This window comes from Carettochelys insculpta, chromosome 19 (genome assembly GCF_033958435.1).
Source record: "Carettochelys insculpta isolate YL-2023 chromosome 19, ASM3395843v1, whole genome shotgun sequence".
NCBI lineage: Eukaryota > Metazoa > Chordata > Testudines > Carettochelyidae > Carettochelys > Carettochelys insculpta.
In genome coordinates, this window is record NC_134155.1 from 11,698,409 (window position 1) to 11,724,861 (window position 26,453).

Below are 26,453 nucleotides of genomic sequence, written 5' to 3' on the forward strand. Positions count from 1 at the left end.
GATCTTGCCATGCCATAGTTAAATGCATTCAAAACATGGAATCTAGTTTTTCTACCTAATTTTGGAGGAAAAATTATGTTAAATGGTGTACCAGAGCTTGAATCTTCTAGAAATTGCTGGCTTGTCTTCATGCTTAATCAGGAAATCTTTCTCCTGGCAAATAAGATATTTGAAGCCCTGGCTCCTCTGCCTTAGAGTCAAAGTTCTAAATTTAAAAAGGAATGGTTTATTTCCAGTACATTATTTCACTTGGGCTGCATCTACACTAGCTCCCTCCTTTGAAGAGAACATGGCAAGTGGGGTGTTAGATTATTAATGAAGTGCTGCGGTGCATATACATCACTTCATTACGCTAATTCTTCCCCGTGGCAACTTTGAAGTGCCGGCCGGTCAGCCGGGGCTACACGTGAGCCGGTATTTCGAAGTTGCCACAAGGGAGAATTAGCTTAATGAAGTGCTGCATTTGCATTGCAGCACTTTATTAATAACCTCCTGACACCCTACTTACCATGCTCCCTTTTGAAGTAGGCAGCTAGTGTAGACACAGCCTTGGCTTTAATATATTTCATTTTGCAGTTATAGCTACAGTAGCAGACACTACCATTTGGAGACCCTTTTCAAGGACAGAGTAAACAAATTTCGGGACTTTTTCAGACTCGGTCGTAATTTTCATTGCCTTCATTAGGCTGGAATGAGATTCTGTAATACATACAGAACCCACTGTCTAAGCCTCTTTACGAGGTTAGCTCTGGTTGTCCAAATCAACATCAGTGAACTACATACAACCACTTGTAAGAGCTGCCCTTTCGACTTGGTTATTTGACTCCCAACATACTTGTCTCTTAGGAAATTTGAAATATAGGAAAGGAATGTGAGCAGGGTCATTCAAGAAATTCATGCTCTTGGAAAAATGTCAGGCTGAAATCTGGTCTTTTTGTTTGTTTTTTACATGTACAGCATACATATTTCACAGGGGCAACCATTGTTTCTTAAATCACGAGTCAAGGTTTAAAAGGGAGTTTACAAGGTTTATTTTAGGGGGCTCATGGCATTGCTGCCTGCAGAGCTGGATGTCCACAGAGTGGTGGTTGCTGACTGACGGCCCAACTCTGCAGGCAGCAGCACAGAATGAAGGGTGGCAATACCATACCAAGCCACCTTTCTGTGCTGCTGCTGGTGACAGTTTTGCCTTTGGAGCTAGTCTTAGTCATCAGCATCTCCATCTGTCTATCTTTGTGGTAATAGAAATAAGGGTATCTGTATCACAGCCTGCCTCTGCAACAACCTTTTGACCATCTGTAACTTCTTTTTGGCTCAACCCCCTACATTATAGACCATCATGAAATTTCAGATCTAAATAGCTGGAATAATTAAATATATTTACTTTAAAAATCCTAGGACTGTGTGAAATTGACAAGTGGACCATAAATTTGGTAGGCATCTAAACATGAGAGACTGCTTTCATTTGGAAGTGTCTCCAGTTGATCAACACATGTACTGCAGAATGGTCTAGCTTTCTGTTAGTTATACCACGTAAGAAGCTTCCTCCCGCCTCCCCACCAGTCAGTATTAAAGGAGCATGAATTAAACTTCTTGGTGCATGAGGGCATCCTTTTTATGTTAGAAATTCCTTTTGCAATGATCAGTCTTTTTAGTAACTGCTAAGTCACTTATCTTTTATAAGAAAGAACTGAAAGTCTGAAACTTTGTCTCCTTCAGGATGTTAATTTAATTTGAAGGTATTACACACTTGTGGCAGAAATGTATATAGGGGTACTTGCCAATTAAAAACAGCTTCACAGAATAATATTGTGTATTCTAAAACTTGGGTCATCTTCATTTGAGAGAATTGCAGTGTTTAACCTGAAATAAGAATTTAAACCAATGGAGGGCAAGTCTACATTAGATCTGAAAGTTGATTCTAAATACATAATTGCATAGCTTGAATCAACATACCTATGATCAACTGTCTGGCTATCCCCATTGTGGGAGGTCGACTGGAGAAACACCTTAAGCTGCACAAATCCCTGTGGGCCCTCTTCTTTAGGTTTTGTCTTAAAATTATTCCCAAAATCTACTTGAGCGAAGTCAAAAACTGCTGTTAAACCATTGTAGCTTTTTTTAGTGAAGACCTGTGTTTTCATCCTTAGAGGGATAATGAATATTAAAATAGTCTGCGAGAGCTTCCTTTGTTGGAATACTTGTCTGTTAAGTATTGACTTTTTAATCACAAAGTGTACTAGAGTTCCATGCTGTATAATAGACTTTTTTCTTTTGTTTTACTGGTCGCTTTTTGACCTGATAAGTTTTTAAAATTGGTTTTAAGGTTTTAGTTACACTAAAGCATAATGCTGTCTTAATACAATGAAGAATAAGATTTACCTCTTTGGTTGCAGTTTGGTCCGTACTCGTGTTGTGTGTGTGTGTGTGTGTGTGTGTTTTTCCACACTGTTTAGAACTGTGGCTGATGGGAGTGTCTTACTGTTATGTCTTTTATTTCTCGGTCTAGAAATCGAGCGATAGCAGATTACCTTCGATCCAATGGCTATGAAGAGGCGTATTCAGTTTTTAAAAAGGAAGCAGAGTTAGATGTGGTGAGTTGAAATGCAAGATTGTTCATACACTTATTTGTTGTGTAAAGGTGTATGTTCTGTGGAGTGCGCTACTTTTGAACATCTGCTAAAACAGTACTGATTGCCCTTTAAAATGTAGAAATCAATAATTCATATACAAACTTAATGCAGTAGTCACCTTATGACACTAATAAATATTCTCTCTATGTTGCGGATGGTCTCAACTCCCAGACATTCCTACCTTTTTCCTTCCATTCCTGAAACCAGTGTTCGCTTTAATTTTTTCCATCCATGGGTGGAATAAATTTTATGCACCGATGCATGTGGGGATGTGTACCACCAGTAGAAACACATGCTGCTGTCTGTGGGAAGCTGTGGGTGCTCTGATCAGCTAGACAACACCTGAATCTCTCACCCAAGTGCTTAGTTTACAGGGACCGCTGCCTGATACTGACACCTTGTTCTTTAGGCCTGCCACCCTTCACTCCAGAGCAGCCTGCTTTTCTGTGGTATTGGAGGGATCCAGTTCCTAGGGGGCACTGAACTTCTCCAGGATGAAAAATGCTATTAGCAGTGTAAAATAAACTTTTTTTCTTGATACCAACAACCAAAGTAAATATTCAGGAGACTGCATTTCATTTTCTGACACACACACAGCGGTATTCCTTCAGTATTCTGATCACAGTGATCATCTGAACCTGGTTATGAGTTTACCTCTGCTAGAAAATAAGGCAAACTCCTTCGTTTCTCAATTCTTATACTGCGCTTTCTCCTTTCTGATAAAGGACAAATCAGAGCCCCTGCTGGGGAAATGAATATAGGTTATTCAGTTTTCTAATTTAGTATTATGGAAACAGTTTCAACCTTAACGGTGGTAAGATTAATCAATTTTTGATCCATCTAGCTTAGTCAAAACTAGTCCTGTCCATATCGGGTTTGGCAGGAAGTTTTTAATCTGGAGGAGGAGCATTGAGGCATTCCAAAAGTAAATAGTATGAGTTGTTTGTCTTAAGGAGAAAAGGAAGGGATTCTCATCCTTCCAGGAATATCAGAGGAGAGCTGGAGAAGAACTGGGCTAAGAAAGCGCTACCGCCTCAGGCACTGCTGATGCTCCTGGGGAAAAGATCAGTATGAAAAGACGTCCAGAAGTCTAGGGGAGTTTGGGGGAGAAAGAAGGCATTTCCTGGAGGAGTATGGCTCTTCAGTAGTAGTAGTAGTTGAAGAAGAAACTCCTACTAAGGTGGTCTACCTGGGATGCAGTCACCCATGAGGTGGGGAGCACCATATGCAGTGCACTGGAAGGGTTCTGGTATCACCCTCAGGGTGTGGGGGTTGAAACAAGGGACTCTAATTCAGTAGCAGCCATGTCTCAAACAGAGGCCTCAGTTATAGGAAGTGGCCCACAAGAAAGTGAGTAGGAGATGGGCTTAACCCTATCTATTCCACACTTTTCCTATGCAGCCCAAATTCCCTTATTTCTAACCATGGGATTGATGAGGCAATGAGTTACTGGCAAGGAAACTGACCCATCTGGGACCTGGTCCAGGACATGTTAGGCTGAAAGAGAATAGAAGCAGAAGGCCCACAACAGTAGGCTTGTGAACTGAGCAGGCAACACTATTACATGTGTTTATATGCCTACATGTTCTAGCCTTCTGAAATTTCCTGTCTTTCTAATGTGTATTCCGTGTGAGAAGGTCCCCTCTGAATCTCAAATTTAATTTTTTTACTGGGAATTATATAGAGGCAGAAAACTAAAGGGAAGCTTATGTAGTCTAGAGAATTTATCTGCCAGCTCCTATTGATCAAATGCTATATGAATTCTGAGCCTTCTGGCTTGAAACATTCGTCTGCACCCCCATTTAGCATTAATACACTAGTGCAGTATGTTCTGTATAGGGCACATACCAGTTGCTGAAGAAGAGTGATGAAGTCAAGTGTCTGGACCAGCTGTAAGTGTCTTCCGGATGGGTCTGAAACTGTTTTGGCTCCTCTTACACTGAGACATTGTTTTGTATTGCATGTGGTGATGGAGGGCAGAAGACAGGGGTATGAGTAGTAAGTATTGGGATGTGTTGACTGGAAGTGCTCCTGTTACCTTTGATCTTGTAAAATACTAGCCTTTGACTCGGAGGTGGGCAATAATTTTTGCTGAGGGCCCATTCCAAGATTTTGGTAAGCGATCAAGGGACATCTTTTCTCTGGATGGGATGTAGGCTCTGGGATGGAGATTGGGTGCAGAAGGGAGCCTCAGGGTAGGAGACTTGGGACAGGAGCAGGTGTGGGGTCTGAGAGGGCATTTGAGTGAAGGAGGGGGGTTGTGATCTGGGTTAGGGGATTAGGATGCATGGTCAGGGGTGAGGATGTGGGTGCAGGAGAGGAATCTGGCCTGGGAAGGAATGTTGGAGGGAATGCAGGATCTGGGACCGATTTGGATGTGGTGCCGGAAGCAGGCTCTGGCTGGGGAGGTGGTTATCTAAACAGCACTCTTACAGAGGCAGCCTGCCACCAGCGCTGTCTGTTCCATGTGGCTCACAGTATTGCGGGGGTGGGGGGTCATCAGCTTCATGAGCTGTTCCTGCCCCAGCAAAATCTGTCAGCTCCTTTTGGCTGAAAACCAGCCCGTGGGAGCTGAGAAACTGTGCTGCAGTGCTCCCTCCACACCCAGCAAACTCTCTCAGCTCCCATTGTCCAGTTTCTGGCGACTCGGAGCACCTGAGACTTTGCTGGAGACCAGAAGCTGCAAGGAAAACTCCCCCCGTTGTGGGGCAGATTAAATGGCTTGGTGGGCCATATCCAGCCCACGGTCTGTATCTGCCTTGCCCCTACTCTAAAATCTAGTCAATTCAGATTGAGAATATGTGGAATATCCAGTAAGATTACTGATATTTAAGACAGCTGGATCTTGATAGGAGCAAAGACTGGGGAAAAAAGCAAACAAACGAATGAAAGCATTTCTTGAACAGTTGAACGTAAGTAATTTTGTTTGAAGATTGCTTTTTTTCCCCCCTAGTGTTGAAGTATTTCGGTCAGAATGTGCTTATGTCTTTCCAAAGAAATAGTTTACCTTTCTGGGGGGTCTATTTGAACTTAAGACTACTAATTCTATAAAGTGACAGATCTGAAATCATATTATTCTTGTGTTATCCACACATCTTGGTTTTTATTCCAAAATCTAAGATTTCATATAGGAACAAATTATGAAGGTCCTTTTAAAACTGGAGTGGTGAATACTAATGCACTGTTGGAATCTACAGAGACTATTAACAGTGGCCTTGCCCTTTTTAGTTAATGTTCTGTGAACAGTGAAGCCTAATTGTCATCTTTGTCACTACTTTCAATGCTCATCATGCTGAGAGCATCCAGACAAATTGTTCCTATTATATCCTGTGTTGGACTGATAAAACTACTTCACCACCTGAAACTGTTGGAAATCCAGCTAGTGGTAGTGGTAGAAAAGTTTTAGTGTTAACTTCTTCAAAAATGCTGCCAATTTATTTTGACAGGGTAACCAGTTTGATGTTTGTTTGGAAGTAGGGGGCGAAACTTCTTGTCACTATATTTCAATTGACTGGGATTCATGACACAGGTGAATTGAACCCTGTCTGTAAATTTTTGTTTCATTTATTGGCATTTCAATGGTATTTGTCTCCATAGTAACTGATCAGTGGAAGTCGAAAACTGGATTATATTCAAATTCAGGAACTTCTGTTGCATATGTGCAATGTCTTCTGACAAACCATTTGCTAATTTTCCTACTTCCAAACCACATGAAGAAAATCTCAGATCTTTGCTTTACATCTAGGAGGTGGCTCTAAAATTGACAAATCCCTTGATTTGGATTGCATATCTGTAGTGAAATTAATGTTCTGTAACCATATGTAAGATTGATCAGGAGAATATTTAGTTGACAATAAGCAGGTTATGTTTGTAATTGTGTTTTCCACTTGTCTCTGAAAACGATCCCTCAGGACTAGCAAACTACATAAATTAGCATTTTTCTTAAATTTTGGATTATCCATCCTGTTTGCTAAAATACTCAGTAGAGGCTTTGCTTGATTTCCCTAAATTTCATTCAGCATTCTAAGTAATCATTAGAAAAGACTAGTTGGAATATAATATATTTTATAATTGAAAATCTTAATAACCTTCACTCATCAAACTTATCCATCAACCTAATTAAGCCTTTTTGCCCCTCAAGGTTAAAAAGACCTGAATATGCTAAGCCTTATGGTTATTTGATAATCTTGAGAGGCAAGAAAATCAAGTTAGTTAAAATTGTGCATAAGAATGCTCTCATAGGAAAATGTGTCTGAGATGGCATTACTTTAAAACAGCTAAAAAGGATGAATGGTATTTGACCCAGTATTGGGTTCAGTGAGTGGTAAGGAGTTAACAAGAGCCCTGCACAGGGAACAGTTCTGGTTCCAGTACTGATTAATTTTGCATACAACTCCAGTTCTCAGAAATATTTCTGGGCTAATAGGCTGCTCCACCATGGTTTCTGACCTCAGAAACATGTTTAGCTAGAAACTCAGAAGTCTTCTGCCCTGCCTTTGTCCACAGTCTGCATTGTTCTGTGTCTTGATTTAAATATATAGTATCTTGAGATGGAGAGACAGAAGCTTCTCATCTTATTTTTTTTGCCCCTCCTGATCTGAGTTTTCTCTTGCTCTTCTCACAGACAGAGAGAGGATCAGGATTTAGTGTGTGTGCCTCCTTTCCCCATGTTCTTGATGTTTGTTAGAGAAGAGAAATATTCCACTCCAGTGGTTGGCTTGGTTCCTTGACTGAGCACTTCAACCATAAAAGGGGAAAAGATGCTTAGGAAAAAAGCCCTCAATCAACCAGGCTTTGTTACATTTGTTTCTGGAAGAGCTTCAACCTTCTGGTTACCCTCTCATGTCCCTTGCTTTGTTCATCAGCACCTATGTAGTAAGCACCTGTTCCCCAGTGCATCTTGAGCTCATTCAGTGAACTGCCTCACGGAATCTCTCTGAAAACTTCACAGGAAAAATGGATTTCTTGGTACTCAGAGAGCTAGCAGAGGTCACTTTTAGCACTCTGTCAGAAGAGGAAAAGGAATTTTCTGACATAGTCCCTCCTGGTGCCTCTTCCCCAAACGAACAAAATTCCACGCACATTTAAACTTTGGTTACCCTTATGTTCTCTTAATCTAATAGCTAGGAATCTCGGGGGCCTACACTGGGACTGGACATAGGATATTAATTATGTCTTCATCTTGGTAATGAGTAACAAGTTTATTAATAACAAGCAGTTCTATAATACCTTAAAGACTAACAAATTTATTAAGTCATGTGCTTTCATAGGTAGGATCCACTTCCTCAGGTGATAGGACTCTGCTCCAGTCATCTGAGGAAGTGGGTCTTACCCAGAAAAGCTCATGACCTAATAAATTTATTAGTCTCCAAGGTACTACAGGATTGTTTGTGAAGCTACAGGCTTACATGGCTGCTACTCTGAGACGAGTTGTTGGAAAGACAGGACTTCCAGAACTGCGGACCCCCAAAAGGATGTGCAAATGAAAAAAGCTCTTCAAGGATGGTCATGATTTATGGTAGATGCTCTTAAGATTGGTCCTGTATATTACTCCGTTTTAAGGCCTTTGATCAAAGTAGTTGCCTAGTATTTAAGACTTTTGTGATAATTTCAGAAAAAACTGTAACCTTGTACTGAATCATGCATTCAGGTTTGTCAAAATGTATTGCTTCCAGAACTAGCATGGAATGTTGTGGAGAATCCTCCAAGTCTAAACTGTGTGTTTATTCATGGCTTGATTCAGTGAATAACTTTTGTTTTGGTTTGGGTCACTCTCTTGTTTCTTAATTCAGTAGCTTTGCATGTCACAGGATGTCTTGGCTTCCAGCATGAAAATCTTGATTTCTGCATCATAGTGGCTTACTGTAACATCCTTTAACAGAAATGACCTTCTTTGAGGATACCGAGATGAATAATACTTCAGTCCTTTGTGCTGAGGTTGGATTAGCGAGATGACCAGTCAGTCCCTTCTAGACCCACATTTCAATGTCCACGTTCTGTCCTTGGGATGAATCTTATGGAGACCTTAGATGTGCTAGTACTCTTGCACTACTGGGATCTTGAGAAACCTTTAAATCAGTGTTACCAATGTATTCCTGTTCTGAGAGAATGAACACCTATGAGCTACTTAACATTCCCTTAAAGGCTCTTGAAATACCTTATTAGACATAATGAAACACAAGGACTTAAATTTTTATTTCTGCTTTAGCCATATGATTTGAGAGCTCACCGAAATGCCAAAAATTATTCTGCCCACATAGTGATGGGAATCCCCTGATTGATTGAGGTGTAAAAGCCTGTCAGCAAAGATGGGGTTGTATTCATCAGCTAAAAAGAAACCACCATACTGTATATTGGCCAGACAGCTGCCCAGTAACTTGCTGTAAATTTTTAAGCAGTGCAGCAGATGTCCCAAGTTAACTGATTATGCATGTAAACATAATGGTAGTATATTTCTTTGGCTGTTATACATGCAAATCCATCAGCTTTTGATTGTCTGATCCAAAGGTTAGGTAACTGCAAAAAACTAATTATCACCAGGTCGTATTTACTCTCCAGTCCATGCAATCAACACATCCTTTCCTATTTTTCCTTTGTCTTATGTTGGGGATTGGCGGGAAAGATAATCAGAAAAATTGCAAGTCATTTTTTCTCAGCTATTCATTATATGCGCTAATCCTGAGGGAATTCTGTACCAAAAATAAAAAAAATCTCTGCTTGCATGAAGGTAGAGAGCCCAGGCTACTGACTCCATAGAGGTGACATGGACTTGGCTGTGAATCCATGCACGGTGCAAGGGCTAGCTCTGTCCTAGAAACACCTGAGGGTGTGTGAGGGCAACACCCAGCTGCACCAAGATAGCAAATGAGACGGACAGAATCTCTTGCATGCCCAACCCTCACTCCAAGCCATCTGTGAGCCAAGCAGGCTGAGGCCAGCAGGATCCAATTATGGAGGGGATCTAGGTGCGGAGTGAGAAGTTTGTGTGGAGGGGGTTATCTGGGTGTGAGTGGTTCATTGTGGGATTTGATGCATGGCAATTGGTTGCATAGGAGAGGAGCTACCCTTACACTGAACCCTCCACCTGCAACTGTGCAGTGATGGAGCAGAGCTTTGTGCAACTGGGAGAGGTCTCTGGGGATGGATCGGCCAAAGCACCTCAGCTCCAATCCAAGCCCTGCCCCCATCTTGCTGGGGAAGAGGAAGTTCTGTTCTCCTCTAGCCTTGCCATGACAAGCAGGGTTCGGCACAGGACAGGAGCTTGATCCCTTCTGTCAATGTGCAGTGATTTACCTCTCCACTGGCTGCTCCAGGCACCTGAAACAATGCATCTGTGTTGCTGGGGTAGGCTGCATGACTATTGTTACAACTTCTTCTTGCTTCCCCATCATCTGAAGGGAAGCAAATAAATCTGTGGGACACGAATTGTGTGCTCACATAGTGGCACAGACTTCCCCCTCCCAGCCATAATACTCAGTTGAGAGGCTCTCATGAGCACTATAAATGAGGGTCAGGGATAGTGCTCAGAGCCAGAATACAGTAATGTGGATGACCTGAAAGTTTGGGTTTGTGGGTATGATTTGCAGAAAATGTTTGATTAAAATCACTGTTTTGTAACCAAGGTAGACTGCCAAAGTATTAGTGGTATTAATCTTAAACAAAAACCCAAGATGTACATATGGTGACTGAATTAAGTTGATTAAAAATCAACTGATTCCTCTTTTTTCCCTCTCTCAAAATACTTAATTTGAATGCTTAGACATTCTTAAATTCTATTCCTTGTCTCAATGACTCTTTGAATTACCGTTTCAGAATGAAGAGCTAGATAAGAAATATGCTGGACTTTTGGAGAAAAAATGGACATCTGTTATAAGACTACAGAAGAAGGTAAATGTGGGGGGATTTATTAACAGTATTCAGTGGACTGAAATTGGAAAAACTGTCATATGAATTCAAAGGAAGTTCAGGCTTTTTAAATGTTCTCCTGAAAGTGTTTTGGAGGGTGGAGCAGGGAAGGTAAAGGTGTCAACATGCAGAATATTTAGCCTTGAAATGTGTTTTACTGCCCGCTTCATATCCAGCAAAAATATTTTAAATCTCCTCCTATAATGGCATCTCTGACACCTGGCTCTTTGCTACCTCTCATGGACTTCTGATGACCTTTGTGAAGTTGGTGGGAAATACAAAGAGCGCCCCAGGGCTTTTTTGAAATACAAATACTAAGTAATTTTTACTTAGCAGAGAAGAATGCAAAACCACCCCTTTTATTCCTCTTTGGGGGCTACCTTTTCAGTGAAGCCATTAGTTTGGGTGCATTAAAGTAAGTGATTCTAGTGTAAAATACACAATACAAAACTGTGTGCCCTTAAATAGGGCATCCATAAGTATATAGTATATTAAAACCATCAAACAATAATAGCATGTTAACAGCAGATGCTACCAAATGTAGTGATTGATGTAGGATTTTACTGAGCTTTTAATATATTTTGCCCTTGAATGTCCTTTATGTAAATCCTAGGGTTGTCTCTTGATCCACTGGTCCTTGGGTTGTGTGAGCATTTTTAGTAGCAAAACTACCTCTGACAGTAGTTTGCCAAAACTTGAAAAATTACTTTCATCAGTTTGAAGTAGTGAACTTCTGAGTATGGTAAAGCTAAATGACACTACAAGATTTCCACATAAAACCTGGAGAAATAATTTGATTTCTTGTTAAGAGAAGCCAAATATATCTCCAGATCCTTTCAGAAAGTTTACCTTGGTTAACAGTCACAGCTGATCAACTGATCTTGATGTAGAAAATTGTGGAAACATTTGATCTTAATTTTTTAAACCCTCTAAATGTCAGGTGATGGAACTAGAATCTAAGCTGAATGAAGCAAAGGAAGAATTCACATCAGGTGGACCTCTTGGTCAGAAACGAGACCCTAAAGAATGGATTCCTCGTCCTCCAGAGAAGTATGCATTGAGTGGACATAGGAGTCCTGTCACAAGAGTAATTTTCCATCCAGTTTTCAGTGTTATGGTCTCTGCTTCAGAGGATGCTACAATAAAGGTAAATGTTCGTTATAGAAAGTTACATGATGGGCTAAGCAAATCAGTTTGAGATAAGGGATATACGTTCCCTACACACATGCGGTTCTGATCCGAGGTTTACCTGCTTTCATAATCCACTTTTATCTTTGATATTGATCATAGTCTGTGTGGTGGTATTCAGCAGATGCTTTCAAGTTTTTGGGGTTTCTCTTGGGTCAGAAGAAATATATTTGAAAGCTGTTGAAACCGCAAGTACAGACTTACGGGCTGGGCAGAAGACTGAGGGATAAACACTTCCTTGTGGAAGGTGAAGAGCCAAAGATTAAGATGATGTGGGATATACAAGTATTTGGGTAAAGAGTAATGAGATGTTGAAAGAGAATATCACAAGATGCACTTCAGGTAGTGTAGCCAAATGGAAGAGCTTCTCCTTGACAATTATAATGTCAGTCTTCAAGTTACTGCACATGTAGATTCTGCTTACGGTATTCATTTGCCTCAGCGGAGGAGTTTGGAATATATTTGCCAGCAATGTCTGGGGGAGTTGTATATGCACCTAGCATGCCCTCATACCATCTCTCTGCCAGGGCTCCAAGTGCACAGTGATCTCCTAACTGCCACTCATTTCTTTTGAACCATCTTAGGCAGTGAGTCTAAGCCTAGTGTGCCCCTGCAGTAACCTTTTTACTTAGGTAGTGGTAGGTACAGCTTATCAGTCTCTAAGGCATGGTGTTCCTGCAAGGGAAGGGTTTCTAACAAGATCAGATTAAATTGTTTAATTCCATTCTTACATGCCTTTTTGTTAAATGTTACTGGAAAATGTATTTTTCCTCCATAAACTCTGTATTCTGTGCTATGAGAAGAAATTTATCTGATGGGTGCTCTTCTTCAAACAACATAGTACCATCTGTCATTTTTCTAAACTAGCATTATCTCTTGTGTTGACACACCAAGTATTGCTGAAGTGATGTTGGAGAGCTTGACAGAATACAAATAATTTATTCTGTAGGTCTAGTATAAATGGTTGCTGTTCTTCATTATACCTTGCAACCATAGAAACCTTGCCACATCAGAAATTAAGCCTTACAATATCTGTAACCAGAATCTCCTTTTTTTCCCTGCTATGTTAAATAAGGCTAATGGTTTTAGAATCACAGATGTTCTTGAGCTTCTAAATGTCATAAAGTTAAACTCTTATTTAGTTAATCCTCAACTGGATTGTGATGAGGCCAGTGGCATTAAAGACATTAACATCTGTAGTAGCTTGTTTCTTTCAGAGTGAAGTAGGTTTATGTTTGTGCTTATCTAATGCTTGACAAATAATTGTGTGAATGCTTCATTTTCACCTCTTAATTAGATCCATGATTTGCTTCAAACATATTGTATTTCTGTTGACTACTGTCTTGGCTGATGCAAGATTTCATTTACTTAGTATTAAATTTTGGAAGTGACCTCAGATTTTCTTCTCCAACCTGCCCAAAATGCTGCCTATTGGAAAGCTCACATACTGCTCTCTGGGAGGGAGAGTATTGACCATGTGGCTCTTTAATACCAGATGGTTACTAGAGGCATACTAATCCCTAGGAGGGTAAGGTATAAGGAAGAACACTGGCAAAGGTTTGGGAAAGCGTGTGACAAAAGGATGGGTAAATGAAAAGGGTACTACATCTATCTGGTCTCTTAATTGGAATTTTACCTGCCCACATGATCTTTTTCCTGTTTTTAAGGTAATTTATATAAAAGACTTTCAGCAAAGTCTCTTCCTCTTCACATTAATTTGGAACCTGGGAAGTGCACCCGTTCTTGAAATCTAACTAACCTAAAAGTAACTAAACCATATAAATATAGCACAGTTTTTTTATTTTCTACCACTGTTTGGCTTTTCTCAGAGGGTCTTCCTTTGTGTCCTGCTCAGGTTAATTATTGAACAAGGTGCCAGACTGGCCTATAGGGTGTAAATGTAAAACTAGAGAACATGAAGAGTGTTAGCTGGTGTTAACGAATTTTCTGTTCACTTTGTCAGGTGTGGGATTATGAGACGGGCGATTTTGAACGAACCCTTAAGGGACATACAGACTCTGTGCAGGATATTTCTTTTGACCACAGTGGCAAACTCTTGGCTTCCTGTTCTGCTGATATGACCATTAAGCTATGGGACTTCCAGGGCTTTGATTGCATCAGAACCATGCATGGTAAGGAGTCTGACTTAGTGATCTATAAAAGGAAGAGAAATCAATTTTTTCATTCAGAAAATTGCTGATGTAAGAAGGGATATGCAAGCAGAATACCGGAATGTTACCTTTAGCTCTTGGAGTGTCTTGTATGTAACTGAGTGTTCTGTCGTATCACTCATTGAAAATACATCTCTGATCTGCTGCATGAGGTGATACTAGAAATAAAGTATCTGTAGAGGTGGTTTCTGTAAAGCAGCAGATGGATGGCTTTTATACTTAGTAGAGCTATGTGGATACAAAATTTGTATCTGCAGATGCGTCTGTCCACAAAAATGAGCCACGAATACCCATGGATATCCATGGATTTGCTATGTTCAGAGAGAAAAAATGGAGTGATCCCAAGAGGGTATAAAACATTGTTACATGTGGTTTTTTTGCGTACTGACTCTAGCTCTTGTTCCAAATATTCTTGTTTTGAATTAACATGCTTCCTGATCTAGGTGTATGAATGGTGTATGCACTTTGTGGATTCCTTGTTCAGTGGTGGACCAACACTTTCCAGTTCTGTCAGTGTCAAGAGCCATAGCAGGGCTCAGAAGGAATCATCATGATTCTTCTGCATGCTGCAAGCAACAGAATTTCACCCACCCTTTCCTGTAATAGATTCCTAAGCTCTGGCTGTTTCTGAAGTGGTCAAATTTATGATTTAAAGATTTCAAGTTACAGTGAATCCACTATATACACTAGTTTAAACCTGCAATTGATCTGTGCTCCATGCTGTAGTGGAGGCAGAAATACCTCCAGGTTCACCCAATTCAAGGTTATAAAGGCAGATGGTGATGTTGGGGTGAGGAGTGGAGAATATAGAGGCCACACCTGTAGTCTTCTGAAAGTTCTGAACAATTCTGGTTGGCTTATATTTTGTACATTCTCACTTTAAAGTGGACATGGTATTTAAGTATTCATACGTTGCTCCTTCATATTAAAATACCTGTTTTGTGATTTAGTTGTATTAGGAGATTAAAACAGGAATAGATGATCTTGTTTTAAGAATAAAAGTTCACATTGAAAAGTCTGCTAAAGAACAAGAGAAACAATTAACTGCCCAGAGCCTTCAGTGAAGCATCTGCTGCTCTTTATAAATACCACAGAGTCATTGAGCAGTTGATGAATAAGAGCTGTGTTCACCTTAAGTGAGCTACAGAAAGTACATGTCTTTGTGTCATTGCCTATTCCTCCCCTCCCCCTGTGCTATACTAATGATCCATGGTTACTGCAGAATTTCAGAAACTCAGTACATTTGTCTCACAATTAAGGGTATTTGGCTTTTGTAAACTGTGTTGTCACTTAATATGCATATGGGTTAAAATGGCTTCACTCCAAACTTCATAATTCCATTGTTTTAAACTTTTTTTCTTAAAAGGATGTCACTTTGATGGAGCCATATGAAGTACAGAAAATCTGCCATAAACTAACGTTCTTTTGATGTACATTATTAATATTCACTGTAATAGTGTGTTTTTGTTGTGATTAAAAAACTTGCAAAATTTAAACTTGTTTCACCGTCTTCATATTTTATTCTTAGATATCTGGTATGCAAGACATTGTGTATTTGCCACTAAAACGTAATACAATTTTTGGGAAATACTACAATTTCATATTTACACAGGTTGCTTAAATTAATTTTCTTAAACTGCTGCCCTGAGATTATTCAAATCCTTTGTACCCAGAGCTTTAAAAATACTAATATCTGCCCCAACATCTTAACTGGGTGCAGTGTTCTTTTTTCCCCAAAGATATTTTGCATTTATAATGAATTTTTAAGTCTGCATGAATGAATATACATTGATGTGGTTTAGATTGGTTTTTATTGAACTTATCTAAACAATACAAGGCTTTTTTGGATGTATTTAGTAATACTTTCCATTCATTAATGCTGTTGTTCAGTTGTTTGAAATATTTCTTTTTCCATGGAAAAATATTGCCTTCACAGAACACACGCACACTTAAGTCTCAGCACTCTTGGGTTAGGTTGAGGTTGGCAGTAATTTTTGCAGAGGGGCCACTCCGTGACCTTTAGCAAGTTGTCAAGGGTTGGGTCTGAGTCCCTAGAAGGGGCAGGGCCTTAGATGGATGTGGAGGGGCTGGGGGCTAGAGAGAGGGGTGTATGATAGACAGACTTCATGAGACTCGCTGGGGGAGGGGCGGAGGGGGCACAGACCAGGCAAATGTGTGCTGGCTGCTTCTGGGTAGGTTTGAGTGATGCCATGGGGTGCCACTTTACGACAGGGAAGGGCTCTGTCTCCCCTCCCCTACTCTGCAGGTATGTGATATAGAGATGAGAGAGAGTGTGTTCCTCTTCCTGACCCTTGTGTTGTAGAGCTGGGGCACTGGGACATGACTTCAGCACTCCCCCTTTTTCTTTCCCTTCCCTCCCTCCCTCCTGCATAGCTGATAAGAGGGTTCTGGGAGCAGCTCAGCTGCAGGATGGAGTAATGTGGGGAGTGGGGTGGCTGACACACCACTGCTAATCAGCTGAGTGGGCTGGATAGAAATACTGAGCAGTTTGTATTTTGCCCAGCCCTGGGATAGAGGTAGTGTATCTATCCTCTTCTACAGGTTCCATAATGAAGCCAAGAGGCAAAACTACGTGTCCAAAGTCACTGAATCTGGAAATGCAGGAATCAGAACTGACTATTTTCTGACTTAGTCCTGATCCCATTTCTTAAATCACTAGATGATAATAGGGGAGAGGCATCAGATATGTGGGTCTCAGTAGTAGAGTTGTGCCACAATTAATCCAAAAATGAGGCATTTTGGAAATATTTAATTTTTAAAATAGTGTTGTGCCCCTGAATGAGGCTGGTCACTCAGAGCTTATTCTTAACCACTTAGGCTGTGTCTACACGGGCACAATCTTTGAACTAGCCATATTTCGAAGATTACTAATGAGGTGCTGTATTGAATATTCAGCGCCTCATTAGCATCAGGACGCTTCTGGCTGCGGCGCTTCGAAAGCACGTGGCTACACGGAGGTCCTTTTCCAAAGGACCCCACACCTTTTGAAATCCCCTTATTCAGATCAGTGAGCGGGATAAAGGGATTTCAAAAGGTGCGGGGTCCTTTAGAAAAGGACCCCCGTGTAGTTGTGCTGAGCCACGTGCTTTTAAAGCTCCACGGCCACAAGCATCCTAATGCTAATGAGGCACTGAATATTCAATTCATTAGTAATCGTCGAAATGGCCATTAGCGTGGATATTTAGAAGATTTGTGCCCATGTAGACACACCCTTAGTGAAAACTCGAGTTATTTTCCTGCAAAGTTTTCTTTCTAAGAAATACGATGTTGCTGTATTATATTCAGAGTTTGTTTATAAATGGCTACTTTGCAGTATATACCATGCACGTAAAAATAAAGAGTGAGGGCAATGTTTCAACACTGGTTTTAATGCTCTCGCACTGCCATACAGAAACACTCATGCTACTACAGATTCATTGAAGTATTACTTAGCTCATTAAATTCCACCAGAAGCTAGTAAGATTTTCCCGTAAACTGTATAGCCTATTGTAGTTTAATTTCTCCAGAGAATTGTGTATTGGATTGCTTATGCATTGTAATGCAATGTGTTGGAACACTACTTAATATAAGCTTCATTGTTCTTTTTAGGTCATGATCATAATGTTTCTTCAGTAGCCATTATGCCCAATGGAGATCACATAGTCTCTGCTTCAAGGGATAAAACTATCAAAATGTGGGAAGTTCAAACAGGGTATGTATAGTTGGTTTGGGCTTGCTTTTTTTTTTTTTTTTTTTTTAAATAAACTAACAAAAAAAACCTGGGTACGTTTTGTAAGAAATGTGCTATACATAGCTTGAATGTCATCACAACATATCCTTTGGACTGTGTACCTTGAGTCTGGCTGCTAAAGGAGATTTCCTTAAATGACTGGGCCCCAAAGATCCTGGAACTTCATAGTCCTTTCCCCCCATGCTGTTTGTGGCCTACTATAGGAAAACAATCCACAGCTTACTATATAGTTTTGAGACCCATGACTGTACCTTTATAGCTGCCCATGGGTGTGACTTATTTCATTTCTTGCCATTCTTGGTGTGGACAAAAGCCTCTTATCCTTGTACTGATCAGCATTTTCATTCCTCAGTATGTAACACCCACCATCCCACAAAACTTTGCATTTCTCCTTTGTGCCTCAACCATATGCTCTAAGCTCACACAATGAAGTAATTCTATAGTTTCTCTTGATCTCCTTGATGTCTTTTTTTTTAAAAACTAGTATTTTAACAGACTAATTTTCAGCACTAGTTTTTCTCTATTCCTCCTGTCTAACTACTTGTGTATTTCCTTCCTCCCCCATCTACTTATTTTTAGCTGCCTTTTCTTTCTAATTTGTTTAAACTTTCTGCCCTTAAATTTTAGCTTTTCATCTTTCTCAGCCAGCATGTTGATATTTGTTTATCAGGATTGTAATCATAGCCCCAGTGTGCCTAAACCACAAAACTGCATGCACCATATTTTTATAGCAACATGCTTGGACTGATTCATAACTTGACTTTATATTTGATAGTTATTGTGTGAAGACTTTCACGGGACACAGAGAATGGGTGCGCATGGTCCGACCTAATCAGGATGGCACCCTGATTGCTAGCTGTTCTAATGACCAGACGGTGCGTGTTTGGGTGGTAGCAACAAAGGAATGCAAAGCTGAGCTCCGAGAACATGAGCATGTGGTAGAATGTATTTCTTGGGCTCCTGAGAGTTCATATTCCACCATATCTGAAGCTACAGGATCCGAGGTAAGCGTAAATACGGTTTCCTTTCTGTTCAACACACAGTACAAAGACAACTGTCTAAAGATTCTGGAATATTAAAATTAAATACCTCATCTATTAAATATTTTTACAGTATTGGGGTACAGTGGATACAGCAACACTTAAGGTCATCGTTCTCATCAATGTAACTTCCTGAGCTCCCAGTTTCTAGTTCCCTTTCCATTGAAATTTTTCTGTAAATTCTGGAGCTGCCTGTAAACTTATTTGGGGGTGGGAGTGGCTGGCAGCATGTTTCTTCTGCATTTGGGGATGAGGGCGAGATGCTCTGCTTTTAAGAAGCCTCATTGCCCCAACCTGAAGGGAACATGAAAAGAGAAGGTACACTTTTGTCATTAATACAGCGCCTTTCATCATACATCTAAAGGGCATTTGAGAAGTGGTAGGGAAAATTAACCTGGAACAAAGAGGCAGGCTGCCTACTAAAAAATGGAGGGAACGTCATTTGGGTAGAATTTTGATTTGAATATCCTTACACGTAAGAGATTCTGCTGCTCCCCCCGCCCCAAGTCTTTGGTTTTATAGAGAAATCATCAGTAAGAATGTTTGTTTGTTTTGTTCAGCGGTTGAATAAACTACTTCTGAGGGTGACATAATATGTGATGGTTCTGCATGGAAGAATTGTGGCTGTTGGAAGCTCACTTTTATTTGGGTGAAATAAAAAGCAATAGACAAATGTAAGCTAGGTAATACTTGTCCAAATGACCCATTTGGACAAATGTTAATTGAGATTTCATTCATTTACTTCATGTACTTACAATTTTGAAGTAAATTTAAATTCCAAATGTTAACTACCATGGCAAGAGGAAATTAGTTAACTAAAGCAGTGCGCTCTCCTGCCCTCTTCTGGATTCATTAACTTTATACATTCTGCTTAATCATCAAGCTGGGGGCAGGAGGGGAAAGCAAACAGGTGTGATCGGACTGAAATGATTTTCAGCTGTGGAGCTAACAACCAAATATTACATTGATATTTGGGACTGATGCTAATGGAAATAAATTCACAGACTAAGGGTTTGCAAGTAATATTACTGTCAATTATGTGAAGATTTAGAATACGAGAAAGGTATGTCTTGGTGGTCTGATATTTTAGCTGAACATATTTGGATCCCCTTTTTGCTATTTATTTGACTGCTATGGGAATTTATGCTGAGGAAGCTACATGCTATACCTACCAGCATGTTAAATGAGAGGGCCCAATCTTATGACATTGAGAAGAAGGGCGCTATTATTTTAAGTCTTTTAAATGGAAACTTGGTTTGGGTTGCCACAGAGGGAAACTTCCAGCTATATTTCTTGCTGTAGCTTTCATATACTAGTTCTATGCTTGTGCTTTTTCTTAATTAATGTTAAGTTGATCAGAATTTTATCATATTTTAGTTTGGTATTACATGCTTATAACCTTAACCATGTCAGACAACACTCTAGTCTCAGCCCCAATCAGACTGATATTTCTAATTAAGGTGTCATTTGAAATGTCTCTGCGTATTTTTTTTCCATGGAAAATGCCATGATTTAAAATTCTGCTTGTTTCCATAGACTAAGAAGAGTGGTAAGCCTGGGCCTTTCCTGCTGTCTGGATCTAGAGACAAGACTATTAAGATGTGGGACATTAGCACGGGCATGTGCCTTATGACACTTGTAAGTTTTTGTTTTTGTTTTTTTCTTCACTAGTGCAGACACAATATTACTTTAATCAGTAACAGCACAAGTTTTGAAGTACTGTTGTAAGTCATGTAACATCGGGTATCTAGATTCACCTTGTGAAACTGTAAGCATAAAGTTTTGTCCAATTTCTTTCCTACATGCCTGTCCTTTAAAACCCAACAAATTCAAAAGTGAAATCAAGTGTGTTGCTGTTGCAACACTTATCAAGGCTGGATGAAAATTGGTTTAAAAAAAAAAATAAAATCCAACACTGAACACATTAGGGCTGCATTTTTCTTGGTTTTTGTAGATCAAACAAGAAATGTTGGATGGGGTTCTAAGATGATACACTAGCATTATGTATTGAAGAAATAGCTTTATTCTGTGTTGACAGCAACTTGCTAATGGTACACAGTTGAAATATTATAAGCAGAGCTAGAGAATGTAAGAAGTTTCTTATGTCTGCTTGTTCATAAGGTGGGCCACGATAACTGGGTACGTGGCGTTCTGTTCCATTCTGGAGGGAAATTTATTTTGAGCTGTGCTGATGACAAGACCCTACGTGTCTGGGACTATAAGAACAAACGATGTATGAAAACCCTTAATGCGCACGAACACTTTGTTACCTCTTTGGGTAAGTATTGATCTAAAATGCTTACTCCAGAACACCAAACCAAAACTACCAGCTTTCTGCATTTTCACTCTTTGCATTCTAGGCCAGAAAGAGCCATTCACTTAAATGTAGTACTCAAAGGAGTAACAGTATTAGTTGAATTTCAGCAAACAAGTGAGAGACATGTACCTAGTCTAATAATTTCAAAGACTCTTGTGTTCCCTTCAGATCAGGGTCCAAGCAGGTGGGTGAAGTTCTGTTCAGAGCCTTTCCTCACCCATGCTGTCTGACCTATGGATGAAAAGCTCTAACTTGCAGCGTTGTCGGTCTGAAACACTTTACTAGTATGTGTGGATGGGATTGTGTGTACAGTGTGTTGTCCTTTTAAATACCTTACATAGTGTGCATATGTATTCTTGTTTCATGCTAATTAACTTTTCAGTCTTTTTTCCCCAAAATTTTAAAATACTGCTCAGACAATAACAGTGCTAGACTTATCATAGACTTCATCTCCATTTTTTTTGTGGGTCTTTTAGTATTTTTTAAGTTTCTTCTAAGCCCTGTGTGTCAAGTTAGTGATAGGCCTGAAACTTTGACCACTAGATATTTATCACAATTAGCACGTGAAATCAGGCTTTACATATGGCTGGGGTTTCAATTTCTAGCCAACAAATGCAAGACTTGAGCCTACTTCCATTTGGTAACAGACTACTTACAACACTAATTTATGCTATAATTTTCATGTAACTGTATATGTACACATCACTTTCTAAAAATAAGACTTTTTTTTTTTACTGCTCCATAAAACTTATAGCCTAAATGTTAAAAAGAGGTAGACATTTCAGTATCAAAGGGGAGAATTTTCCCTTGAGGGAACTGAGAGAACTCCTGCATTCTTCTGTCAAAACAGTCACACGGAAGGGCTGCCCATCTGATTGAGGTTCTCTGTGGCTCAGATTCAGAACATTGTTCCTTGTGGCAGAATTCCAGAAGAAAGCTGTGATTTGCAACTTTTTAGACTATTCAGAATATACTGTTCATTGAAATTCTGTGGCAGCATCTTTTATCTTTGTCTTTCCACTAACATCTGGGCTGTGGAGTTTTAACACTTTATTTGGCACTTCTGATTACTAGTATCACTCTAGGGTACTCTCCTTAGGCGTATGGTTTTCTGCAACAGTAGTGTTTAGAAGCCCCAGGTGTGGGCCCTGAGTCTGTGTTGGTACAGTTCCTAGCACAATAAAAGATGGTCTCTGCCCCAAAGAGGTTGCAGGTGGAGTCTCTCCTTGATCTTTATGGAATTGTTGTGCTTTTTCAGAGGCAGGGAGAAGTTATCTTGGATGAGGAGGGGAAATGCTGTGAATTGCTGCCTTCATCTAATATGAGTTTCTTTCTCACAGATTTCCACAAGACAGCACCATATGTGGTTACTGGCAGTGTAGATCAAACAGTAAAAGTGTGGGAGTGCCGTTGATTGAAGTCACACTTGATCCCCTTTCCTCTGGATGCACTCAGATACCATGGTTATCCATTGAGCTCTGTTTAAATAAATATTGTCCTTTCATGTAAATTATTCTGGATGTAGATTGAGCTTATTAAATGTTACACACAAAGTATTCATGCATGGTGAATCCAAATTGTATACTGTAAATTTACATACGTTGTCTAGAAGTACCATAGGTTTAAGAACATGGGCTGGCATTGGTCACATCAGACCTAAGAAGGCAGAAGTTGGATAACTGAAATAGGGCACTTAACTGAATAGCTGACGGTGTCGTTCTATGTTGTATAATTATACCTGTTTTTCTTTCTGCTGTCTGTTGGTGCCTGAATTGGTGACCTCATTTGGGAAAAGTTTTGTAAGGCTCTTTCAGAAATGTGTATCTATATAACATCACTTAAGTGTGCTTAATAAATCTTCTCTAAGGATACTAGATAATAAGGCTGCAATCCAGAATCTTCTGAACCTTATATGTAATTAATGGGAATTAATTAAACTTTGGGATTTTTGACATGACACATTTGCCAAATCAATAGAATGCATTTGTTTTGGCCTCCTGTCTCACGAAGGGTGGTGTATTTACATAAACCAATTAACTTGTAAATCTGAAATAAGAAAACACATCTTAGTAGCAACTGATGTGATGTATTTATTTTATTTGGTCATTCAGTGGTTAAGCTATATGTAAAAACTTTACGCTTAATACTTTTCATGTTAGACATACTTCTAAGAGGAGCCCTCCTTCCTAGTAAAATTTAATGATCTAATTTCCATTGAGAGTTTAATCTCTCCAGTGAATACATTGTGGTCCCAATTTACTGTTTGGCTTTGACATGGTTATTAAGAGTGTGCAATGCCCATTACTCAGTATCAAAGGATGCTTTCCCTGTGTTTATATATGGGAAGTGTGTGTGTTGGGGTGGGGTTGGGGGGTGGAATACAAGGTTTTCATTGCCACTCAAGGTCCTCCTAAAACTGAGGTAATATAAAATGTAAGATTTAGCATAGTTTGCATCAAAATTTAGTATGGTCTGTGTTTAAAAAAAATAAAAAAGCATAGGCTACAGTATTTAAACACTTTTAAACCGCCAAAATGGATACGATTGTAGAGTGATGGACTCCATTGCATATTTTGATGCAAGCTTTTAAAATTTTCATACGTATGGCTTAAATGAGCTGCCCAAGTATAGGAAGGATAATATCAGGTAAATGTTTAAAACTAAACAAAATCTTAGTCTGATTAGGTAACTAGTGTAGCCATTTCTGGAAGAAATTTTCTTTTGTATGTCCCTAAAATTACATATTTTGATCCGAGGTGAATGAAAATATCAAATGAATATTTTAATCAGCATTTTGGTGACAGATTCCATTGTCGATAATTAAGAATTCCATTGTTTAGTGAACCAGATCTTTTTAGAAATCCGCTTTAAAATTTGCAGTATAATGAAGTACCAGTCTGACGTTTTAATAGGTGAATTTATGCTGTGCATGGTTTTATTCATTTTGTTTACATGACTTTTTAAAACTGTCCATTTTTAAAGAAATGATTCAATGGAAAGCATTGAATTGGAGGGTATACACACTAACAATTTTACCACTCACCATTTTTCTTAGTTTCCTACAGTCATACCAAAAAAGGTCCATAAAACCACCATAAGGGGCTGGATTGCGATTCTAATATTGATTTATTTCATAAATGTGCCTCTGGTGGAGGAGAGGAAACTGAGTGTTAATGTATTCTGAAGGCAAATGAAGATGGAGTCTAATTCCTTAAATCTAGCAGTTTATATCCTTCAGGATAATGTTTTCCACAGTAAAATATCCACAAATTTTAAGTCTTTATTTTTTGCCTAAGCTGTTTCAACTGGAATAACTTGCTGCTATTTATTTGTTCTATTTTGCGAATTCCAAATACAGAGAAACGGTGCATTTTAAAATTCCTTTGTAGATCTTCAGTTGTAAAGTAGTACTGCATTTTAGTTCCTGATAGGATCTAGTAACTTCAGTTATTTAAGGGTAAAGTAAACCACACGTGTACATAATTCATAAGCATAAATAAAAACTTAAAGGTACCCATTATGTGGAAGTTGTGCACTGCATTTCCCCCTCCTGTAGCATGCAATGATTTACAGGAACAAAGAGGAAGCAAAGTTTTGTATGCAGCATTTTATTTGCTTGAGAAAATGAAACACCCTGCTGAGTATTTTAGACTTGCAACAACTTAATCTGCAGTCTTCTCCTTTAATAAGCAGTGAATAATCTCAGGGATGATCCTAAAATGGATCAAATGTTGAAGCCCTGTTTTTAGACAAGAAGTGAAAGCTACAACACAGGAGTTGGATTTCTGAGGGTTTGCTGCAGTTTAGCCCCTTGATATTACACTGTGTTGATCTTTTTTTCACTGTTTTCAATGTTCTCTGTCAGCTTTCTAATCCTGTGCCTTTCCTGTGATAAGTACAATGATGAGGTTACCGGTTTGGATTGTAAAAGGAATTTATCGGAGGGTTTAGAGGTTCACTGCTGCTTTGTCACTTTCCTTACTAAAATTGGCATTTTAATAATAAAAAAAACAAAAAACAAAAAAAAAACAAAAAAAAAACCCAAAAAAAAACAAACAGGAAAAAAAACAAACCAGCCACAGGTAGTACTACATTCCCAAATAGACAAATATGGATTCTTTGTTGAAAATGCATGAGAACAGACATTCCAGTGCCACACTAACTTAATGTGCCCAGGAAATTCTAGATGCATTCTTGAAAGTGCAAAATTTATTGTGGTTTAGACATAATCTGAAAGTTGATGTTTTATAGCATCTTGCACTTTAAAAGATTAAAAAGCCGTCCAGCTTTTGTGTATGGTGTGACCAATGATGTGCCCAGGGCACTAACTAAAAATAAAAGAAGAAACAAAACTAGTTGCTAGCAAGTTGTCCAAGGGCTGTGGAGCACTGTAGTGGTTTGAAAGCTTTGGCTATAGACTCACCAAGCCCAGTCTACTTATACTGTCAGTACCCTGCTTCTCCTTTTTGCCTCCTTCTGTTTTTGTGAACTGCCTGGTAATAACACACTCTTAAATAGCTTTTGTTTCCCATAAAAGCTATTTAAAAGAAAAAAACATATACTTTTTGTTGACCGTGGTGGCTTGATAATCCTTTTAACAATTTGAAGATTAAACATTGCTAAACTGAATGAAGGAAAAAGGCACTTAGACTACTCATTCTTGGTCTGGCTGTACATAAAGTCCAGTGTATTAAAAAGAAAACTAGTTACTACAAAGAATAATCTCCACTAGCGGAGAAAAACTATATCTAAAAATGGTAGAAAAGAACAGTTGGGTATGTGTGGGAGGCGAGCTGGATTTACAAGTCACGACTGGATTTAACTGGCCTTTTTATCTTTCTACTGTGTCCATGTAAGTAGCTGCTTTCTTGTCCTACCTGTCCCTCAGGCTTTCCCAAGTTCATTCTGAAGATAAGTTAGTGAAATCTTCAAGTTTAGAATTTGATCCTGGCATTGACATGAAGGCAAACATCAACTTTTTTTTCATAAGAACAATGTAGAGGCTCCAGTTGGAGAAAACAGTTCCCAAACTGTAGGAGTTAACTGAAGATATTGACACAATAATAAAAAAAAAAAAAAAAAAGTAAAGGAATGTATATAATACTCCTCTGTGTTTTACAGTAAGATTTGTTGCTCTCAGACTGTGTAAAACAAAATTTATTCATGTTTTCTGCATATTAAAAAAATCTTATTGTACCAATTGGTAAACTATTAAATGCATATAAAACTAGATGTGGTTTTTGTTTCCTTGGCTGCAGGAATTAAAACTACTTTGATAGAAGCTTCTTGTAGGTTCACCCTTCAGATTTTACTTTAGATCCATTCCAACTAGAAAGTAACTATTTTATGTTGATTAGTTGTAATATTCTGAGTATTAATTGAATTATGTAACGGAGAATTTTGAGTTTGTGATGAAAATTGAAAATTTGACTGACTAGCTCAAGTGGG

General features: G+C 39.1%; 1 protein-coding gene across 1 annotated transcript in view; it reads left to right on the top strand.

Moving 5' to 3' along the window:
- PAFAH1B1 (platelet activating factor acetylhydrolase 1b regulatory subunit 1) overlaps positions 1-26,235 on the top strand; it is a 64,668-nt gene extending 38,433 nt beyond the window's left edge. Inside the window, exons 3-11 of the mRNA XM_075013715.1 lie at positions 2,510-2,594; positions 10,446-10,520; positions 11,479-11,685; positions 13,690-13,858; positions 17,507-17,609; positions 18,424-18,652; positions 20,225-20,326; positions 20,810-20,966; positions 22,346-26,235. Of these exons, the coding sequence (XP_074869816.1) occupies positions 2,510-2,594; positions 10,446-10,520; positions 11,479-11,685; positions 13,690-13,858; positions 17,507-17,609; positions 18,424-18,652; positions 20,225-20,326; positions 20,810-20,966; positions 22,346-22,419 (1,201 nt within the window). The 3' untranslated portion in view covers positions 22,420-26,235. The remainder of the gene's footprint in view (positions 1-2,509; positions 2,595-10,445; positions 10,521-11,478; positions 11,686-13,689; positions 13,859-17,506; positions 17,610-18,423; positions 18,653-20,224; positions 20,327-20,809; positions 20,967-22,345) is intronic.
- Positions 26,236-26,453: the final 218 nt, after the last annotated feature.